Source organism: Oncorhynchus gorbuscha, linkage group LG16 (genome assembly GCF_021184085.1).
Source record: "Oncorhynchus gorbuscha isolate QuinsamMale2020 ecotype Even-year linkage group LG16, OgorEven_v1.0, whole genome shotgun sequence".
NCBI classification, from domain to species: Eukaryota; Metazoa; Chordata; class Actinopteri; order Salmoniformes; family Salmonidae; genus Oncorhynchus; species Oncorhynchus gorbuscha.
The window spans coordinates 91,582,047-91,598,929 of record NC_060188.1 but is presented as its reverse complement, the minus strand read 5'-3'; the positions used below and the strand labels follow the sequence as shown (position 1 = coordinate 91,598,929).

The 16,883-nt window shown below is 45.9% G+C and overlaps 1 protein-coding gene across 1 annotated transcript in view; it reads right to left on the bottom strand.

Moving 5' to 3' along the window:
• Positions 1-16,883, bottom strand: part of LOC123999860 (protein Shroom3-like) — a 143,272-nt gene that overhangs the window by 73,571 nt on the left and 52,818 nt on the right. The window contains exon 3 of the mRNA XM_046305868.1: positions 988-1,170. Within this exon, the coding sequence (XP_046161824.1) occupies positions 988-1,170 (183 nt within the window). The remainder of the gene's footprint in view (positions 1-987; positions 1,171-16,883) is intronic.

The window sequence follows — 16,883 nt, the reverse complement described above, 5'->3', positions numbered from 1 at the left end:
CTCTCTGTCTCTCTCCTCTCTCTTTCACTCTGTTTATATCTCCCTCTCTCTTTCACTCTGTTTATATCTCTCCCTCTCTCTTTCACTCTGTTTATATCTCTCTCCTCTCTCTCTCTCTCTGTTCTATCTCTTTCCCTCTGTTTATATCTCTCTTTCCCTCTCTCTTTCACTCTGTTTATATCTCTCTCTCCCTCTCTCTCTCTCTCTCTCTTTCACTCTGTTTATATCTCTCTCCCTCTCTCTCTCTCTCCCTCCCTCTCTCTTTCACTCTGTTTATCTCTCTCTCTCCCTCCCTGTCTCTCTCCCTCTCTCTCTCTCTCTCTCTCTCTCTCTCTCTCTCTCTCTCTCTCTCTCTCTCTCTCTCTCTCTCTCTCTCTCTCTCTCTCTCTCTCCCATCAAAACAAAGTCAAACATAAACAGAGTCTGACTCAAATCTCAGTAGAGTCAAAGATGGATGCCACACCCAGATACACAAACACAGACACAATGCAAACATTACCCACACAGACCCAAAACACTTGTACTGTTCAGAAACACACCCAACTAGACATACTGTACATACAGTATATCCAGCCAGGCTACTGTACGTGGAACGGCTGTGAACTGCCTAGCTAGTTAGCAGTGTGCGCTAGTAACGTTTCAATCAGTGACGTCACTCGCTCTGAGACCTTGAAGTAGTCGTTTCCCTTTCCTCAGCAAGGACCGAGGCTGTTGTGGAGCGATAGGTAACGCTGCTTCGTGGTAACGCTGGTTCGAGCCCAGGATGGGGTGAGAAGACAGAAGCAAACCGTTTACAGAAGTAACACTACTCACACAGAGCCTTATAGGGCTGGTTTCCCTGACTAAAGATTAAACCTAGTTGTGGCCTAAAAAAAGCATGTTCAATGGAGAATATCTATTAAAATAGCTTTTTAGTACAGGGTTAGGTTTGATCTGTGTCCGGTAAACTTGGCCATAGAGGCATACAGAGACTGGCCCAGGACTGACCTGTTTTTGATGCGTAGTTTAACTCCTCCAGAACATCCTCCTCGATTTTCTCTGGGGGGTCCGTGAACGGAGGAGAGGGGGGTGTGGTGGTCCGAGGGAGGGCCGATGGGTAGGGGGGCGAGGTTGGGCAGGGTCAGTGGGGTGAGGGTGGGGTCACCACAGCAGGAGCCTGGGCAGCACTCCCTGAGGAAGAGACAGAGATAGTCAGAGCAGTGAGAGGGAAAGCACTACTACTTACCACTGTCAGCTGACAGAGTAGCCTACCAACCCGGTACCGACCCAGTACCACCCCGGTACCAACCCAGTACCAACCAAATACCAACCCAGTACCAACCCAATACCAACCCAGTACCAACCAAATACCAACCCAGTACCAACCCAGTACCAACCCAGTACCAACCCAGTACCAACCCAGCATGTACCAACCCAGTACCAACCCAGCACGTACCAACCCAGTACCAACCCAGCACGTACCAACCCAGTACCAACCCAGTACCAACCCAGCACGTACCAACCCAGTACCAACCCAGCACATACCAACCCAGTACCAACCCAGCACGTACCAACCCAGTACCAACCCAGCACGTACCAACCCAACATGGGTTAATATACAGTGAATGCTCCCGTACTTAAAGTGAACCACTAAACCAGAAGAGGTAATTGTGTATAATGTGTCACATCCAGACCCGGCTAATTCTTTCTTCACCACTATGTTTTCACAGCACTCCCAGCTTATCAACATCAAGGAAAGCAACCAGGATTTTAAACTGATCTGAGTTAAAGGTCAAGAGGAGGTCAAATGGGTCAGCTCTTGGTTGTGGCACGGCATTCATAACTAGCTAAATCCTTACTAACTAGCTACATCCTTACGAAATAGCTAAATCCTTACTAACTAGCTAAGTCCTTACTAACTAGCTAAGTCCTTACTAACTACCTAAGTCCTTACTAACTAGCTAAGTCCTTACTAACTAGCTAAGTCCTTACTAACTACCTAAGTCCTTACTAACTAGCTAAGTCCTTACTAACTAGCTAAGTCCTCACTAACTAGCTAAATCCTTACTAACTAGCTAAATCCTTACTAACTGTGTAGTGGATGGTTACAGCCGGTGCTATTCAACAGTAGCGTGTGACCTGGGGTGGTGTAGTGGATGGTTACAGCCGGTGCTATTCAACAGTAGCGTGTGGCCTGGGGTGGTGTAGTGGATGGTTACAGCCGGTGCTATTCAACAGTAGCTGGCGGCCTGGGGTGGTGTAGTGGATGGTTACAGCCGGTGCTATTCAACAGTAGCGTGTGGCCTGAGGTGGTGTAGTGGATGGTTACAGCCGGTGCTATTCAACAGTAGCGTGTGGCCTGGGGTGGTGTAGTGGATGGTTACAGCCGGTGCTATTCAACAGTAGCGTGTGGCCTGGGGTGGTGTAGTGGATGGTTACAGCCGGTGCTATTCAACAGTAGCGTGTGGCCTGAGGTGGTGTAGTGGATGGTTACAGCCGGTGCTATTCAACAGTAGCGTGTGGCCTGGGGTGGTGTAGTGGATGGTTACAGCCGGTGCTATTCAACAGTAGCGTGTGGCCTGGGGTGGTGTAGTGGATGGTTACAGCCGGTGCTATTCAACAGTAGCGTGTGGCCTGAGGTGGTGTAGTGGATGGTTACAGCCGGTGCTATTCAACAGTAGCGTGTGGCCTGGGGTGGTGTAGTGGATGGTTACAGCCGGTGCTATTCAACAGTAGCGTGTGGCCTGGGGTGGTGTAGTGGATGGTTACAGCCGGTGCTATTCAACAGTAGCGTGTGGCCTGAGGTGGTGTAGTGGATGGTTACAGCCGGTGCTATTCAACAGTAGCGTGTGGCCTGGGGTAGTGTAGTGGATGGTTACAGCCGGTGCTATTCAACAGTAGCGTGTGGCCTGGGGCGGTGTAGTGGATGGTTACAGCCGGTGCTATTCAACAGTAGCATGTGGCCTGAGGTGGTGTAGTGGATGGTTACAGCCGGTGCCCTCAGAACATATGTCAAATCAGGACGCTTGACCCCAGTGATGTACTGGGCAGTTCGCACTACACTCTGTAGTGCCTGGCGGTCGGAGGCAGAGCAGTTGCCGTACCAGGCAGTGATGCAACCAGTCAGGATGCTCTCGATGGTGCAGCTGTAGAACCTTTTGAGGATATGTAAGTTCCTCTGTTGGAGTGGGTTTAAATCCGAGTCATTCTACCATTCTAACACACTCTCTCCTTCCTACTTTCCTGTCACTGACCAATAAACACGAGAAAAGGAGTAGCTTTGCCAGTCAGGCGTCTCGGCTGAAGCCAGGACTCCAGACTAACTTTTTCAGTTGGTTGTGCCACCAACTGGTTTGGTCGCACCAATTTTTTCTCTCTCGCAATTTCACAGAAAATAAATGTTTTGTAATCACCTTAGTCATTCACAGAGCTTTAGATGATGTAATAGAACACATTCAATAAATGTTTGTTGTTTAATTGTTTGTTGAATCTTCTAACAGGAACACATGATTCAAGATATTATGATGTCCAATCTAATCCAGATTTTCATGAATTGTTGTTCAATAGAGATGAATTTGCCTACAATCTTTATGTGCACTAACATCATAGGCTAATTCACCACGAGGAAGTGAAAATTCTAAGCACATTAGATAGATCGCTAACACTCAATATAGTACCCGGTGTCAGTAGTCATGTACTAATCTATCAGTAAATGTATTGTCATATATAAAGAAAATGTTGCAGTTGTTGCCTACATATGCCGCATGTGCACTATAATCCACTACCTCTGAACAGAGTCATACGAGAGCCATTTGGGATGCAGACAATGCCTCTAGTCTCTCCTCTCTCCAGAGCAGTACAGTAGTTAACTAGGCTAATGAGATGCATTTTTGTTTATGAGGTTAACACTTCTCTGATTGGTTCATATAAACATCATTGTTTATAAGGTTACCTCTTCTCTGATTGGTTCATATACATATCATTGTTTATGAGGTTACCTCTTCTCTGATTGGTTCATATACATATCATTGTGTATGAGGTTAACACTTCTCTGATTGGTTCATATACACATCATTGTTTATGAGGTTAACTCTTCTCTGATTGGTTCACATACAAATGAGTGTTTATGCGTTTAAGTCTTCTTTGATTTGTTCAGATACACATTCCACAAATATGACCTCAAATGACACGATATATGAATAAATTACATTTTATTTTTGTGTCAAATCACCAATTAGCAACCCATCCCCTATGGGATTAATTGACACATAAACAAACATTACAACAATTCAGTATGGTAATTAAATGATAATTATTCTTTCCGTGTTCTCTGCATCGCATAAAGTGTGAAACATTTTTATGTTAATCAGAATATTGGCCCAATAGTCGATAGCTAATAAGATTTCTTACATTTTGACTGGACAGATGAGCCGTTTACTATATTAGTTTCACTTATGGAGTCGGATGGATAGAAAGGGAAATCAGACTGAGTTGTAGTTATTGTGTACTATGTCATAGTGATGCTATAGTTCTAGGTTATAGTTATTGTGTACTATGTCATAGTGATGCTATAGTTCTAGGTTGTAGTTATTGTGTACTATGTCATAGTGATGCTATAGTTCTAGGTTGTAGTTATTGTGTACTATGTCATAGTGGTGCTATAGTTCTAGGTTGTAGTTATTGTGTACTATGTCATAGTGGTGCTATAGTTCTAGGTTGTAGTTATTGTGTACTATGTCATAGTGATGCTATAGTTCTAGGTTGTAGTTATTGTTCTATGTCATAGTGGTGCTATAGTTCTAGGTTGTAGTTATTGTGTACTATGTCATAGTGGTGTTATAGTTCTAGGTTGTAGTTATTGTGTACTATGTCATAGTGATGCTATAGTTCTAGGTTGTAGTTATTGTGTACTATGTCATAGTGGTGCTATAGTTCTAGGTTGTAGTTATTGTGTACTATGTCATAGTGGTGCTATAGTTCTAGGTTGAAGTTATTGTGTACTATGTCATAGTGATGCTATAGTTCTAGGTTGTAGTTATTGTGTACTATGTCATAGTGGTGCTATAGTTCTAGGTTGTAGTTATTGTGTACTATGTCATAGTGGTGTTATAGTTCTAGGTTGTAGTTATTGTGTACTATGTCATAGTGGTGCTATAGTTCTAGGTTGTAGTTATTGTGTACTATGTCATAGTGATGCTATAGTTCTAGGTTGTAGTTATTGTGTACTATGTCATAGTGGTGCTATAGTTCTAGGTTGTAGTTATTGTGTACTATGTCATAGTGGTGTTATAGTTCTAGGTTGTAGTTATTGTGTACTATGTCATAGTGGTGCTATAGTCATAACTGTGTTGCTGATATCTACTGACTACTCTCTTATTATCTCCATTAGAAAAAAGAGAACTAGCAACAAACACTGTGTATAATCTTATATCCCTCACTTGCTCATTGAGGTCATTTTTGTGAAGGCAATCTGGAAATACAGTATAATATAATACAGTATCATACAATACAGTATCATAAAATACAGTATAATGATCTTATGTCTAAACTGTACCAACTACCAAATATGAATATGCATGAAGCTGACCTGGATAGGGCAGTAATTTAAAACCCACCCCATAGTCACTGTGTTAAAACTGTGCTGCTTCGCATCCATCTATAAACAACCGCTCTCTCGTTCTCTCTCTCATCGTCTGCATCAGAAAACAGACAAACAAAAGAAAGCAAGCCCAGCTGAAAACCTCTGAGTGAGACGGAAAGGCTGTGGAGGGTGTGATGTCGAACTCTTATAGAGCCAGCAGACAGACAGTAAGTCATTATCAACCAAGAGAATGCTGCAAACAGACAGTAAGTCATTATCAACCAAGAGAATGCTGCAAACAGACAGTAAGTCATTATCAACCAAGAGAATGCTGCAAACAGACAGTAAGTCATTATCAACCAAGAGAATGCTGCAGACGGACAGTAAGTCATTATCAACCAAGAGAATGATGCAGACAGACAGTAAGTCATTATCAACCAAGAGAATGCTGCAGACAGACAGTAAGTCATTATCAACCAAGAGAATGATGCAGACAGACAGTAAGTCATTATCAACCAAGAGAATGCTGCAGACAGACAGTAAGTCATTATCAACCAAGAGAATGATGCAGACAGACAGTAAGTCATTATCAACCAAGAGATTGCTGCAGACAGACAGTAAGTCATTATCAACCAAGAGAATGCTGCAGACAGACAGTAAGTCATTATCAACCAAGAGAATGCTGCAGACAGACAGTAAGTCATTATCAACCAAGAGAATGCTGCAGACAGACAGTAAGTCATTATCAACCAAGAGAATGCTGCAGACAGACAGTTAGTCATTATCAACCAAGAGAATGCTGCAGACAGACAGTAAGTCATTATCAACCAAGAGAATGCTGCAGACAGACAGTAAGTCATTATCAACCAAGAGAATGCTGCAGACAGACAGTAAGTCATTATCAACCAAGAGAATGCTGCAGACAGACAGTAAGTCATTATCAACCAAGAGAATGCTGCAGACAGACAGTAAGTCATTATCAACCAAGAGAATGCTGCAGACAGACAGTTAGTCATTATCAACCAAGAGAATGCTGCAGACAGACAGTAAGTCATTATCAACCAAGAGAATGCTGCAGACAGACAGTAAGTCATTATCAACCAAGAGAATGCAGACAGACAGTAAGTCATTATCAACCAAGAGAATGCTGCAGACAGACAGTAAGTCATTATCAACCAAGAGAATGCTGCAGACAGACAGTAAGTCATTATCAACCAAGAGAATGCCATTATCAACCAAGAGATTGCTGCAGACAGACAGTAAGTCATTATCAACCAAGAGAATGCTGCAGACAGACAGTAAGTCATTATCAACCAAGAGAATGCTGCAGACAGACAGTAAGTCATTATCAACCAAGAGAATGCTGCAGACAGACAGTAAGTCATTATCAACCAAGAGAATGCTGCAGACAGACAGTAAGTCATTATCAACCAAGAGAATGCTGCAGACAGACAGTAGCTAGCTAACCGACCAGGCCTGTATGACAGCCAGTAGCTAGCTAACCGACCAGGCCTGTATGACAGCTAGTAGCTAGCTAACCGACCAGGCCTGTATGACAGCCAGTAGCTAACCGACCAGGCCTGTATGACAGCCAGTAGCTAGCTAACCGACCAGGCCTGTATGACAGCCAGTAGCTAGCTAACCGACCAGGCCTGTATGACAGCAAGTAGCTAGCTAACCGACCAGGCCTGTATGACAGACAGTAGCTAGCTAACCGACCAGGCCTGTATGACAGCAAGTAGCTAGCTAACCGACCAGGCCTGTATGACAGCTAGTAGCTAGCTAACCGACCAGGCCTGTATGACAGACAGTAGCTAACCGACCAGGCCTGTATGACAGACAGTAGCTAGCCGACCAGGCCTGTATGACAGACAGTAGCTAGCTAACCGACCAGGCCTGCGTGACAGAAAGTAGCTAGCTAACCGACCAGGCCTGTGTGACAGACAGTAGCTAGCTAACCGACCAGGCCTGTGTGACAGACAGTAGCTAGCTAACCGACCAGGCCTGTGTGACAGACAGTAGCTAGCTAACCGACCAGGCCTGCGTGACAGACAGTAGCTAGCTAACCGACCAGGCCTGTGTGACAGACAGTAGCTAGCTAACCGACCAGGCCTGTGTGACAATTCAGGTGTTTTTGTTGAGTGCCATTGTTACAACTATGAAACAGAAAGCATATGTGTTGGAACACAGTAACAGTTTATTTTTATAACAACAAAATAAAAACATAGCCAACGACCAAGACGCGCGATCAGCAAGATGCGAGGCGGTCAAATGACGAAAACATTAGTAGCCTAAACATCATTAGAAGCACCAGGCGGCCTTGACAAATACTGAAACTCAGCACAAAAACAACAATGGCATGATGGCAATGAATACAAGTGTATTGAATACATGATGGCAATGAATGGCAATGAATACAAGTGTCGATATGACAGCAGTCACAAATTGTCAATTATTATCAGCTTGTGCTTACATGGTGTGTGCGTCTTCACGCAATGGCATCAGTTGAAGGATGCCCATGCCACATAAACAACGAGAGCTAGTGAGTGCAGTGCGTTGCTGATGGTTCTTTTTTGCTTGAGACGTACTGTAGAGCCTGCTCTCTCAGTGATGACATTTTGTGCTGATAATCGGCCCGTAGCATTGTCACGGGCTTGTTCTATCTAAACGTTGGCCATCCCTTCCTCTCTCCCGTCTCAACTTTTCATTTGGTAGTGGCGAGGATAACTGCTCAGTGTGCAACATTCTGGGGTTTTGGAGGGGGGGGGGGGCTCTGAGGTATACATTCAGGATGAGGCTCAGAACCAGAAGATTAATCATCAGAGGTGGAGGTTCAGGATGAGGCTCAGAACCAGAAGAGGAGGTTCAGGATGAGGCTCAGAACCAGAAGAGGAGGTTCAGGAAGAGGCTCAGAACCAGAAGAGGAGGTTCAGGATGAGGCTCAGAACCAGAAGAGGAGGTTCAGGAAGAGGCTCAGAACCAGAAGAGGAGGTTCAGGAAGAGGCTCAGAACCAGAAGAGGAGGTTCAGGATGAGGCTCAGAACCAGAAGAGGAGGTTCAAGATGAGGCTCAGAACCAGAAGAGGAGGTTCAGGATGAGGCTCAGAACCAGAAGAAGAGGTTCAGGATGAGGCTCAGAACCAGAAGAGGAGGTTCAGGAAGAGGCTCAGAACCAGAAGAGGAGGTTCAGGAAGAGGCTCAGAACCAGAAGAGGAAGTTCAGGATGAGGCTCAGAACCAGAAGATTAATCATCAGAGGTGGAGGTTCAGCATGAGGCTCAGAACCAGAAGAGGAAGTTCAGGAAGAGGCTCAGAACCAGAAGAGGAGGTTCAGGAAGAGGCTCAGAACCAGAAGAGGAGGTTCAGGAAGAGGCTCAGAACCAGAAGAGGAAGTTCAGGATGAGGCTCAGAACCAGAAGAGGAGGTTCAGGATGAGGCTCAGAACCAGAAGAGGAGGTTCAGGAAGAGGCTCAGAACCAGAAGTTCAGGATGAGGCTCAGAACCAGAAGAGGAGGTTCAGGAAGAGGAGGTTCAGGAAGCTCAGAACCAGAAGAGGAGGTTCAGGAAGAGGCTCAGAACCAGAAGAGGAGGTTCAGGAAGAGGCTCAGAACCAGAAGAGGAAGTTCAGGATGAGGCTCAGAACCAGAAGAGGAGGTTCAGGAAGAGGCTCAGAACCAGAAGAGGAAGTTCAGGATGAGGCTCAGAACCAGAAGATTAATCATCAGAGATGTCATGATCCATTTCGTCCATCGGAGTCGTTTTCATTCAGATTTTGTAGCAGTGCTTAACGCAGCATGTGCATCCATTCGTCTTCCTCTTCTTACCATTCTATATGATGCACACGTTCACTGTGTAGCCAAGTAGGCCAGAGGAGACTGATGAGACTGCTTTGATTCGCTGGACTGATATAGGGTACATACCATTTTAAGATTAGAATTACAATAGATCAATACAGGCCCTACTGTCAGGAGAAGGAGGGGAGCAGGCCCTACTGCAGGGAGGAGGGGAGCAGGCCCTACTGTTAGGAGAAGGAGGGGAGCAGGCCCTACTGTCAGGAGAAGGAGGGGAGCAGGCCCTACTGTTAGGAGAAGGTGAGGAGCAGGCCCTACTGTCAGGAGAAGGTGAGGAGCAGGCCCTACTGTAGGGAGGAGGGGAGCAGGCCCTACTGTTAGGAGAAGGAGGGGAGCAGGCCCTACTGTCAGGAGAAGGTGAGGAGCAGGCCCTACTGTAGGGAGGAGGGGAGCAGGCCCTACTGTTAGGAGAAGGAGGGGAGCAGGCCCTACTGCAGGGAGGAGGGAGCAGGCCCTACTGTTAGGAGAAGGAGGGGAGCAGTCCCTACTGTCAGGAGAAGGAGGGGAGCAGGCCCTACTGCAGGGAGGAGGGGAGCAGGCCCTACTGTTAGGAAAAGGAGGGGAGCAGGCCCTACTGTCAGGAGAAGGAGGGGAGCAGGCCCTACTGTTAGGAGAAGGAGGGGAGCAGGCCCTACTGCAGGGAGGAGGGAGCAGGCCCTACTGTTAGGAGAAGGAGGGGAGCAGTCCCTACTGTCAGGAGAAGGAGGGGAGCAGGCCCTACTGCAGGGAGGAGGGGAGCAGGCCCTACTGTTAGGAAAAGGAGGGGAGCAGGCCCTACTGTCAGGAGAAGGAGGGGAGCAGGCCCTACTGCAGGGAGGAGGGGAGCAGGCCCTACTGTTAGGAGAAGGAGGGGAGCAGGCCCTACTGTCAGGAGAAGGAGGGGAGCAGGCCCTACTGTTAGGAGAAGGAGGGGAGCAGGCCCTACTGCAGGGAGGAGGGGAGCAGGCCCTACTGTTAGGAGAAGGAGGGGAGCAGGCCCTACTGTAGGGAGAAGGAGGGGAGCAGGCCCTACTGTAGGGAGAAGGAGGGGAGCAGGCCCTACTATAGGGAGAAGGTGAGGAGCAGGCCCTACTGTCAGGAGAAGGAGGGGAGCAGGCCCTACTGTAGGGAGGAGGGGAGCAGGCCCTACTGTAGGGAGAAGGAGGGGAGCAGGCCCTACTATAGGGAGAAGGTGAGGAGCAGGCCCTACTGTCAGGAGAAGGAGGGGAGCAGGCCCTACTGTAGGGAGAAGGAGGGGAGCAGGTTGTAACTCCAGTTCTGATTGTGATGTTAAGATTCAAACAACAACAGATTGTTATATAGACTTATTAAGGACAAGTCAAGGACAAAGAGGGGCATGACTTGTAAATGTAAAAATGTAATAAAATGTTTTACCTCAATGAGCAGTCCAAATGAGTGCTTTAGCGGTTCTAGTGTTAATTAGAACCTCATAACTATTATTCACACCTCTCCTCAGAACGATGGCTGCTACATAAACTGGGCCAGCGAACGGCTTATAGACATTAAGTCGGGAAAATGAAACACTGTTGTATCATATTTAGGGTATTTTGATGTTTGAAAAGAAAAGACTGTGTTAAAGTCTCATCTCCGAAGAAGAACATGTTAAATCTTCATGTGACTGTCTCTCCGCCACGCTTTGTCACATTTACATAAATTTACATATTTAATGAGTCTAATTAAAATCAGACAGCAGGAGTGAATGGGTGGGGTGGGGGATGTCTGCTCTGCAGGGGGAGAGATGCGCCACTCACCCCTCCAACCTTCTCTTCAAGCCTTCCCTTCAAATTCCTCGCATGCCAACCCGCCCTGACGACAGGATAGGGCAACCTGGGTTGTATCCATCGCGACAGAGCCAGGACACAAACACACACACACACTAGGTCACCCCTCTCACTGGTGGGTGTTGGGACATCTAAAGTAGGCCTACACCCTACAGGAGGACTACATCCACACCCTGCAGTAGAACTACATCCACACCCTGCAGTAGAACTTCATCCACACCCTGAAGTAGGACTACATCCACACCCTGCAGTAGAACTACATCCACACCCTGAAGTAGAACTACATCCACACCCTACAAGAGGACTACATTCACACCCTGCAGTAGAACTACATCCACACCCTGAAGTAGAACTACATCCACAAACTGCAGTAGGACTACATCCACACCCTGCAGTAGGACTACATCCACACCCTGCAGTAGGACTACATCCACACCCTGCAATAGGACTACAGTACCACCCTGCAGTAGGAATACATCCACACCCTGCAGTAGAACTACATCCACACCCTGCAGTAGGACTACATCCACACCCTGAAGTAGGACTACATCCACACCCTGCAGTAGAACTACATCCACACCCTACAGGAGGACTACATCCACACCCTGAAGTAGGACTACATCCACACCCTGCAGTAGAACTACATCCACACCCTGCAGTAGGACTACATCCACACCCTGCAGTAGGACTACATCCACACCCTACAGTAGAACTACAGTACCACCCTGCAGTAGGACTACAGTACCACCCTGCAGTAGGACTACAGTACCACCCTACAGTAGGACTACAGTACCACCCTACAGTAGGACTACATCCACACCCTGCAGTAGAACTACATCCACACCCTGAAGTAGGACTACATCCACACCCTGCAGTAGGACTACATCCACACCCTGAAGTAGGACTACATCCACACCCTGTAGTAGAACTACATCCACACCCTGTAGTAGAACTACATCCACACCCTGTAGTAGAACTACATCCACACCCTGTAGTAGAACTACATCCACACCCTGAAGTAGGACTACATCCACACCCTGCAGTAGGACTACAGTACCACCCTACAGTAGAACTACAGTACCACCCTACAAATGGACTACAGTACCACCCTGTCGTAGAACTACATCCACACCCTGCAGTAGCACTACATCCACACCCTGTAGTATGACTACATCCACACCCTATAGTAGGACTACAGTACCACCTTGCAGTAGGACTACATCCACACCCTACAGTAGGACTACAGTACCACCCTGCAGTAGGACTACAGTACCACCCTACAGTAGGACTACAGTACCACCCTACAGTAGGACTACAGTACCACCCTACAGTAGGACTACAGTACCACCCTACAGTAGAACTACAGTACCACCCTACAGTAGGACTACAGTACCACCATGCAGTAGAACTACATCCACACCCTGCAGTAGAACTACAGTACCACCCTACAGTAGGACTACAGTACCACCCTGCAGTAGGACTACAGTACCACCCTGCAGTAGGACTACATCCACATCCTACAGTAGAACTACAGTACCACCCTGCAGTCGGACTACAGTACCACCCTGCAGTAGCACTACATCCACATCCTACAGTAGAACTACAGTACCACCCTGCAGTAGGACTACATCCACATCCTACAGTAGAACTACAGTACCACCCTGCAGTAGGACTACATCCACATCCTACAGTAGAACTACAGTACCCTCTACGCATCCTGCCTTGCACTGCCATCACACAGCAGTTAACAGAACTAACACTGATAATATCATGCTACATTAATGCTTTTAGTATAATGATGAATTCTTGTTGTATTAAAGTTTACAAACATTATTTACCCACGGTTTACACACATATTTATCCAGGGACGCAACTTTGGTTTTAGAAATGGGGGGGGGGGGGCAATATATATATTATTTTTTATATATACACTATATGTTTTATCCAGTTGGGTAAACACTCCAAACAGCGTACCCGACCGCTCGGAGGTGTCCGCATGGTCCTAAAGCACACAGTTGTCTTGTTTTGTATCACATTCCCAATGATAAAACTGGGGGTGGACAAAAATGCAATTTCAGAATGTGTGGGGGGGGGTATGTCCCCCCGTCCCCAGTGAAAGTAAGCACCCCCTGTATATATCCCTTTCATACTGACACGTTTTCCACCAACTTTACCATGCTGACGACTTTACCACGATGTGACAAAATGGCCGCCTTTCCTATATATCCGAAAGGTGTTGCCAGTATCAAAGCCAGAACGTTTTATTTCTGCCTAACGACCTAGTCATCATTGCGGTAAAGTTCTGCCTATGGCTTATTAACGAAAATTAACCGTAATGCTGAGGCGGTCTTGGTATGCACTATGCTCTTACAGCTCTTGATGTTTCTAGGCAACGCCCGTTACTACTATCCTCCTGGCATCACCCATCACTTCACATAGCCCACAACATGGGGCGGCAAGGTAGCCTAGTGGTTAGAGCGTTGGACTAGTAACCGGAAGGTTGCAAGTTCAAACCCCCGAGCTGGCAAGGTACAAATCTGTTGTTCTGCCCCTGAACAACCCACTGTTCCTTCCTAGAAAATAAGAATTTGTTCTTAACTGACTTGCCTAGTTAAATAAAGGTAAAATAATAAATGCACTGTTTTCTAACCCCTACTGGATGGATCCATAATGAACTACTGTGGGAATCAATAGCACTGAATGACACACGTATTGGAATAAAGTTAGGCTAATGCTGTTGAAGGCATCAAACTGTTGTTTACTGAAATTCCCAAAGTCATCCAATCTGCGCGTATTGTGGTAAACTAGATGATCATTTCCCTACACCTGCTCCACAACAAACACATGGAAACCATGTTGGACTGTTAACTGTTAATTCAATTCCAGACATTACAATGAGCCTGTCCTCCTTCCACCAGCCTCCTCTAATGTCTACAGTTTTTGGAGAGGTGCGGGGTGCTGCCACACTGGGCACCCAGGGAGCTGTTGTTGTGGGGGGGGGGTTAAGTGCATTGCTCAAGGGCACAACGGCAAGGCAAATGGCATCTAGGATTTGAACCCTTCGGTTGCCAGCTCACTTCCTACCGGACCTGGGATTTAAACCGGCACCCTTCCGATTTCTGGCTCGCCTCTCTAACCGCTAAGCTACCCACCACGGTTAGATGGCACTCACTGTGTGTTTTGCGGTATCCTTTGTGTAAGCATAAGGAGAAATAATGATCCGTGATAGACGGAGACATTTGGCACCTCAGCAGAAGTCTTACAAGGCATTGATAAATATTTACAGCATTTCTGAGTGTCACATTGGACTGGAGGGAGTTAGCAGTTAGCTCTCTTTGCTCTCATTGATAAATATTTACAGGCATTTCTGAGTGTCACATTGGACTGGAGGGAGTTAGCAGTTAGCTCTCTTTGCTCTCATTGATAAATATTTACAGCATTTCTGAGTGTCACATTGGACTGGAGGGAGTTAGCAGTTAGCTCTCTTTGCTCTCATTGATAAATATTTACAGCATTTCTGAGTGTCACATTGGACTGGAGGGAGTTAGCAGTTAGCTCTCTTTGCTCTCATTGTTAAATATTTACAGGCATTCCTGAGTGTCACATTGGACTGGAGGGAGTTAGCAGTTAGCTCTCTTTGCTCTCATTGTTAAATATTTACAGGCATTCCTGAGTGTCACATTGGACCGGAGGGAGTTAGCAGTTAGCTCTCTTTGCTCTCATTGATAAATATTTACAGCATTTCTGAGTGTCACATTGGACCGGAGGGAGTTAGCAGTTAGCTCTCTTTGCTCTCATTGATAAATATTTACAGCATTTCTGAGTGTCACATTGGACTGGAGGGAGTTAGCAGTTAGCTCTCTTTGCTCTCATTGATAAATATTTACAGGCATTCCTGAGTGTCACATTGGACTGGAGGGAGTTAGCAGTTAGCTCTCTTTGCTCTCATTGATAAATATTTACAGCATTTCTGAGTGTCACATTGGACTGGAGGGAGTTAGCAGTTAGCTCTCTTTGCTCTCATTGTTAAATATTTACAGGCATTCCTGAGTGTCACATTGGACTGGAGGGAGTTAGCAGTTAGCTCTCTTTGCTCTCATTGATAAATATTTACAGCATTTCTGAGTGTCACATTGGACTGGAGGGAGTTAGCAGTTAGCTCTCTTTGCTCTCATTGATAAATATTTACAGCATTTCTGAGTGTCACATTGGACTGGAGGGAGTTAGCAGTTAGCTCTCTTTGCTCTCATTGATAAATATTTACAGGCATTCCTGAGTGTCACATTGGACTGGAGGGAGTTAGCAGTTAGCTCTCTTTGCTCTCATTGTTAAATATTTACAGGCATTCCTGAGTGTCACATTGGACTGGAGGGAGTTTAGCTCTCTTTGCTCTCATTGATAAATATTTACAGCATTTCTGAGTGTCACATTGGACTGGAGGGAGTTAGCAGTTAGCTCTCTTTGCTCTCATTGATAAATATTTACAGCATTTCTGAGTGTCACATTGGACTGGAGGGAGTTAGCAGTTAGCTCTCTTTGCTCTCATTGTTAAATATTTACAGGCATTTCTGAGTGTCACATTGGACTGGAGGGAGTTAGCAGTTAGCTCTCTTTGCTCTCATTGATAAATATTTACAGCATTTCTGAGTGTCACATTGGACTGGAGGGAGTTAGCAGTTAGCTCTCTTTGCTCTCATTGATAAATATTTACAGCATTTCTGAGTGTCACATTGGACTGGAGGGAGTTAGCAGTTAGCTCTCTTTGCTCTCATTGATAAATATTTACAGGCATTTCTGAGTGTCACATTGGACTGGAGGGAGTTAGCAGTTAGCTCTCTTTGCTCTCATTGTTAAATATTTACAGGCATTTCTGAGTGTCACATTGGACTGGAGGGAGTTAGCAGTTAGCTCTCTTTGCTCTCATTGATAAATATTTACAGCATTTCTGAGTGTCACATTGGACTGGAGGGAGTTAGCAGTTAGCTCTCTTTGCTCTCATTGTTAAATATTTACAGGCATTTCTGAGTGTCACATTGGACTGGAGGGAGTTAGCAGTTAGCTCTCTTTGCTCTCATTGTTAAATATTTACAGGCATTCCTGAGTGTCACATTGGACCGGAGGGAGTCAGCAGTTAGCTCTCTCTGCTCTCTACCCACTGGGCACAGACTTCATTTCAGTGTCTAGTTTTGGTTTTCATTTGGTTCACGTCATTGGATTTAGTTAAAACATTTGGTGAATTTTTAAAAAATAATTACTTTTTTCAAATCAAATCAGTTTTCCACGTTGTGTCAACGTATTTTCGGGTGGAAATTACGTGGATTTTTTTTTATTCAACTAGTTTTTGCCCAATAGGTAGTTTCTGTCTGGAGGGAACTTAGCCCCTGTGGACAGACTGAAGAATTACCTAGTGTAACAGTATAACTTTAGACCGTCCCCTCGCCCATACCCGGGCGCGAACCAGGGACCCTCTGCACACATCAACAACAGTCACCCACGGAGCATCGTTACCCATCGCTCTACAAAAGCCACGGCACTTGCAGAGCAAGGGGAACCACTACTTCAAGGTCTCAGGAGCAAGTGACGTCACCGATTGAAACGCTATTTAGAGCGCACCACAGCTAACTAATTAGCCGTTTCACATCCGTTACACTAGCTTAGCTAGCATCACGGTAGTCTCTCGTGACAGACAGTTA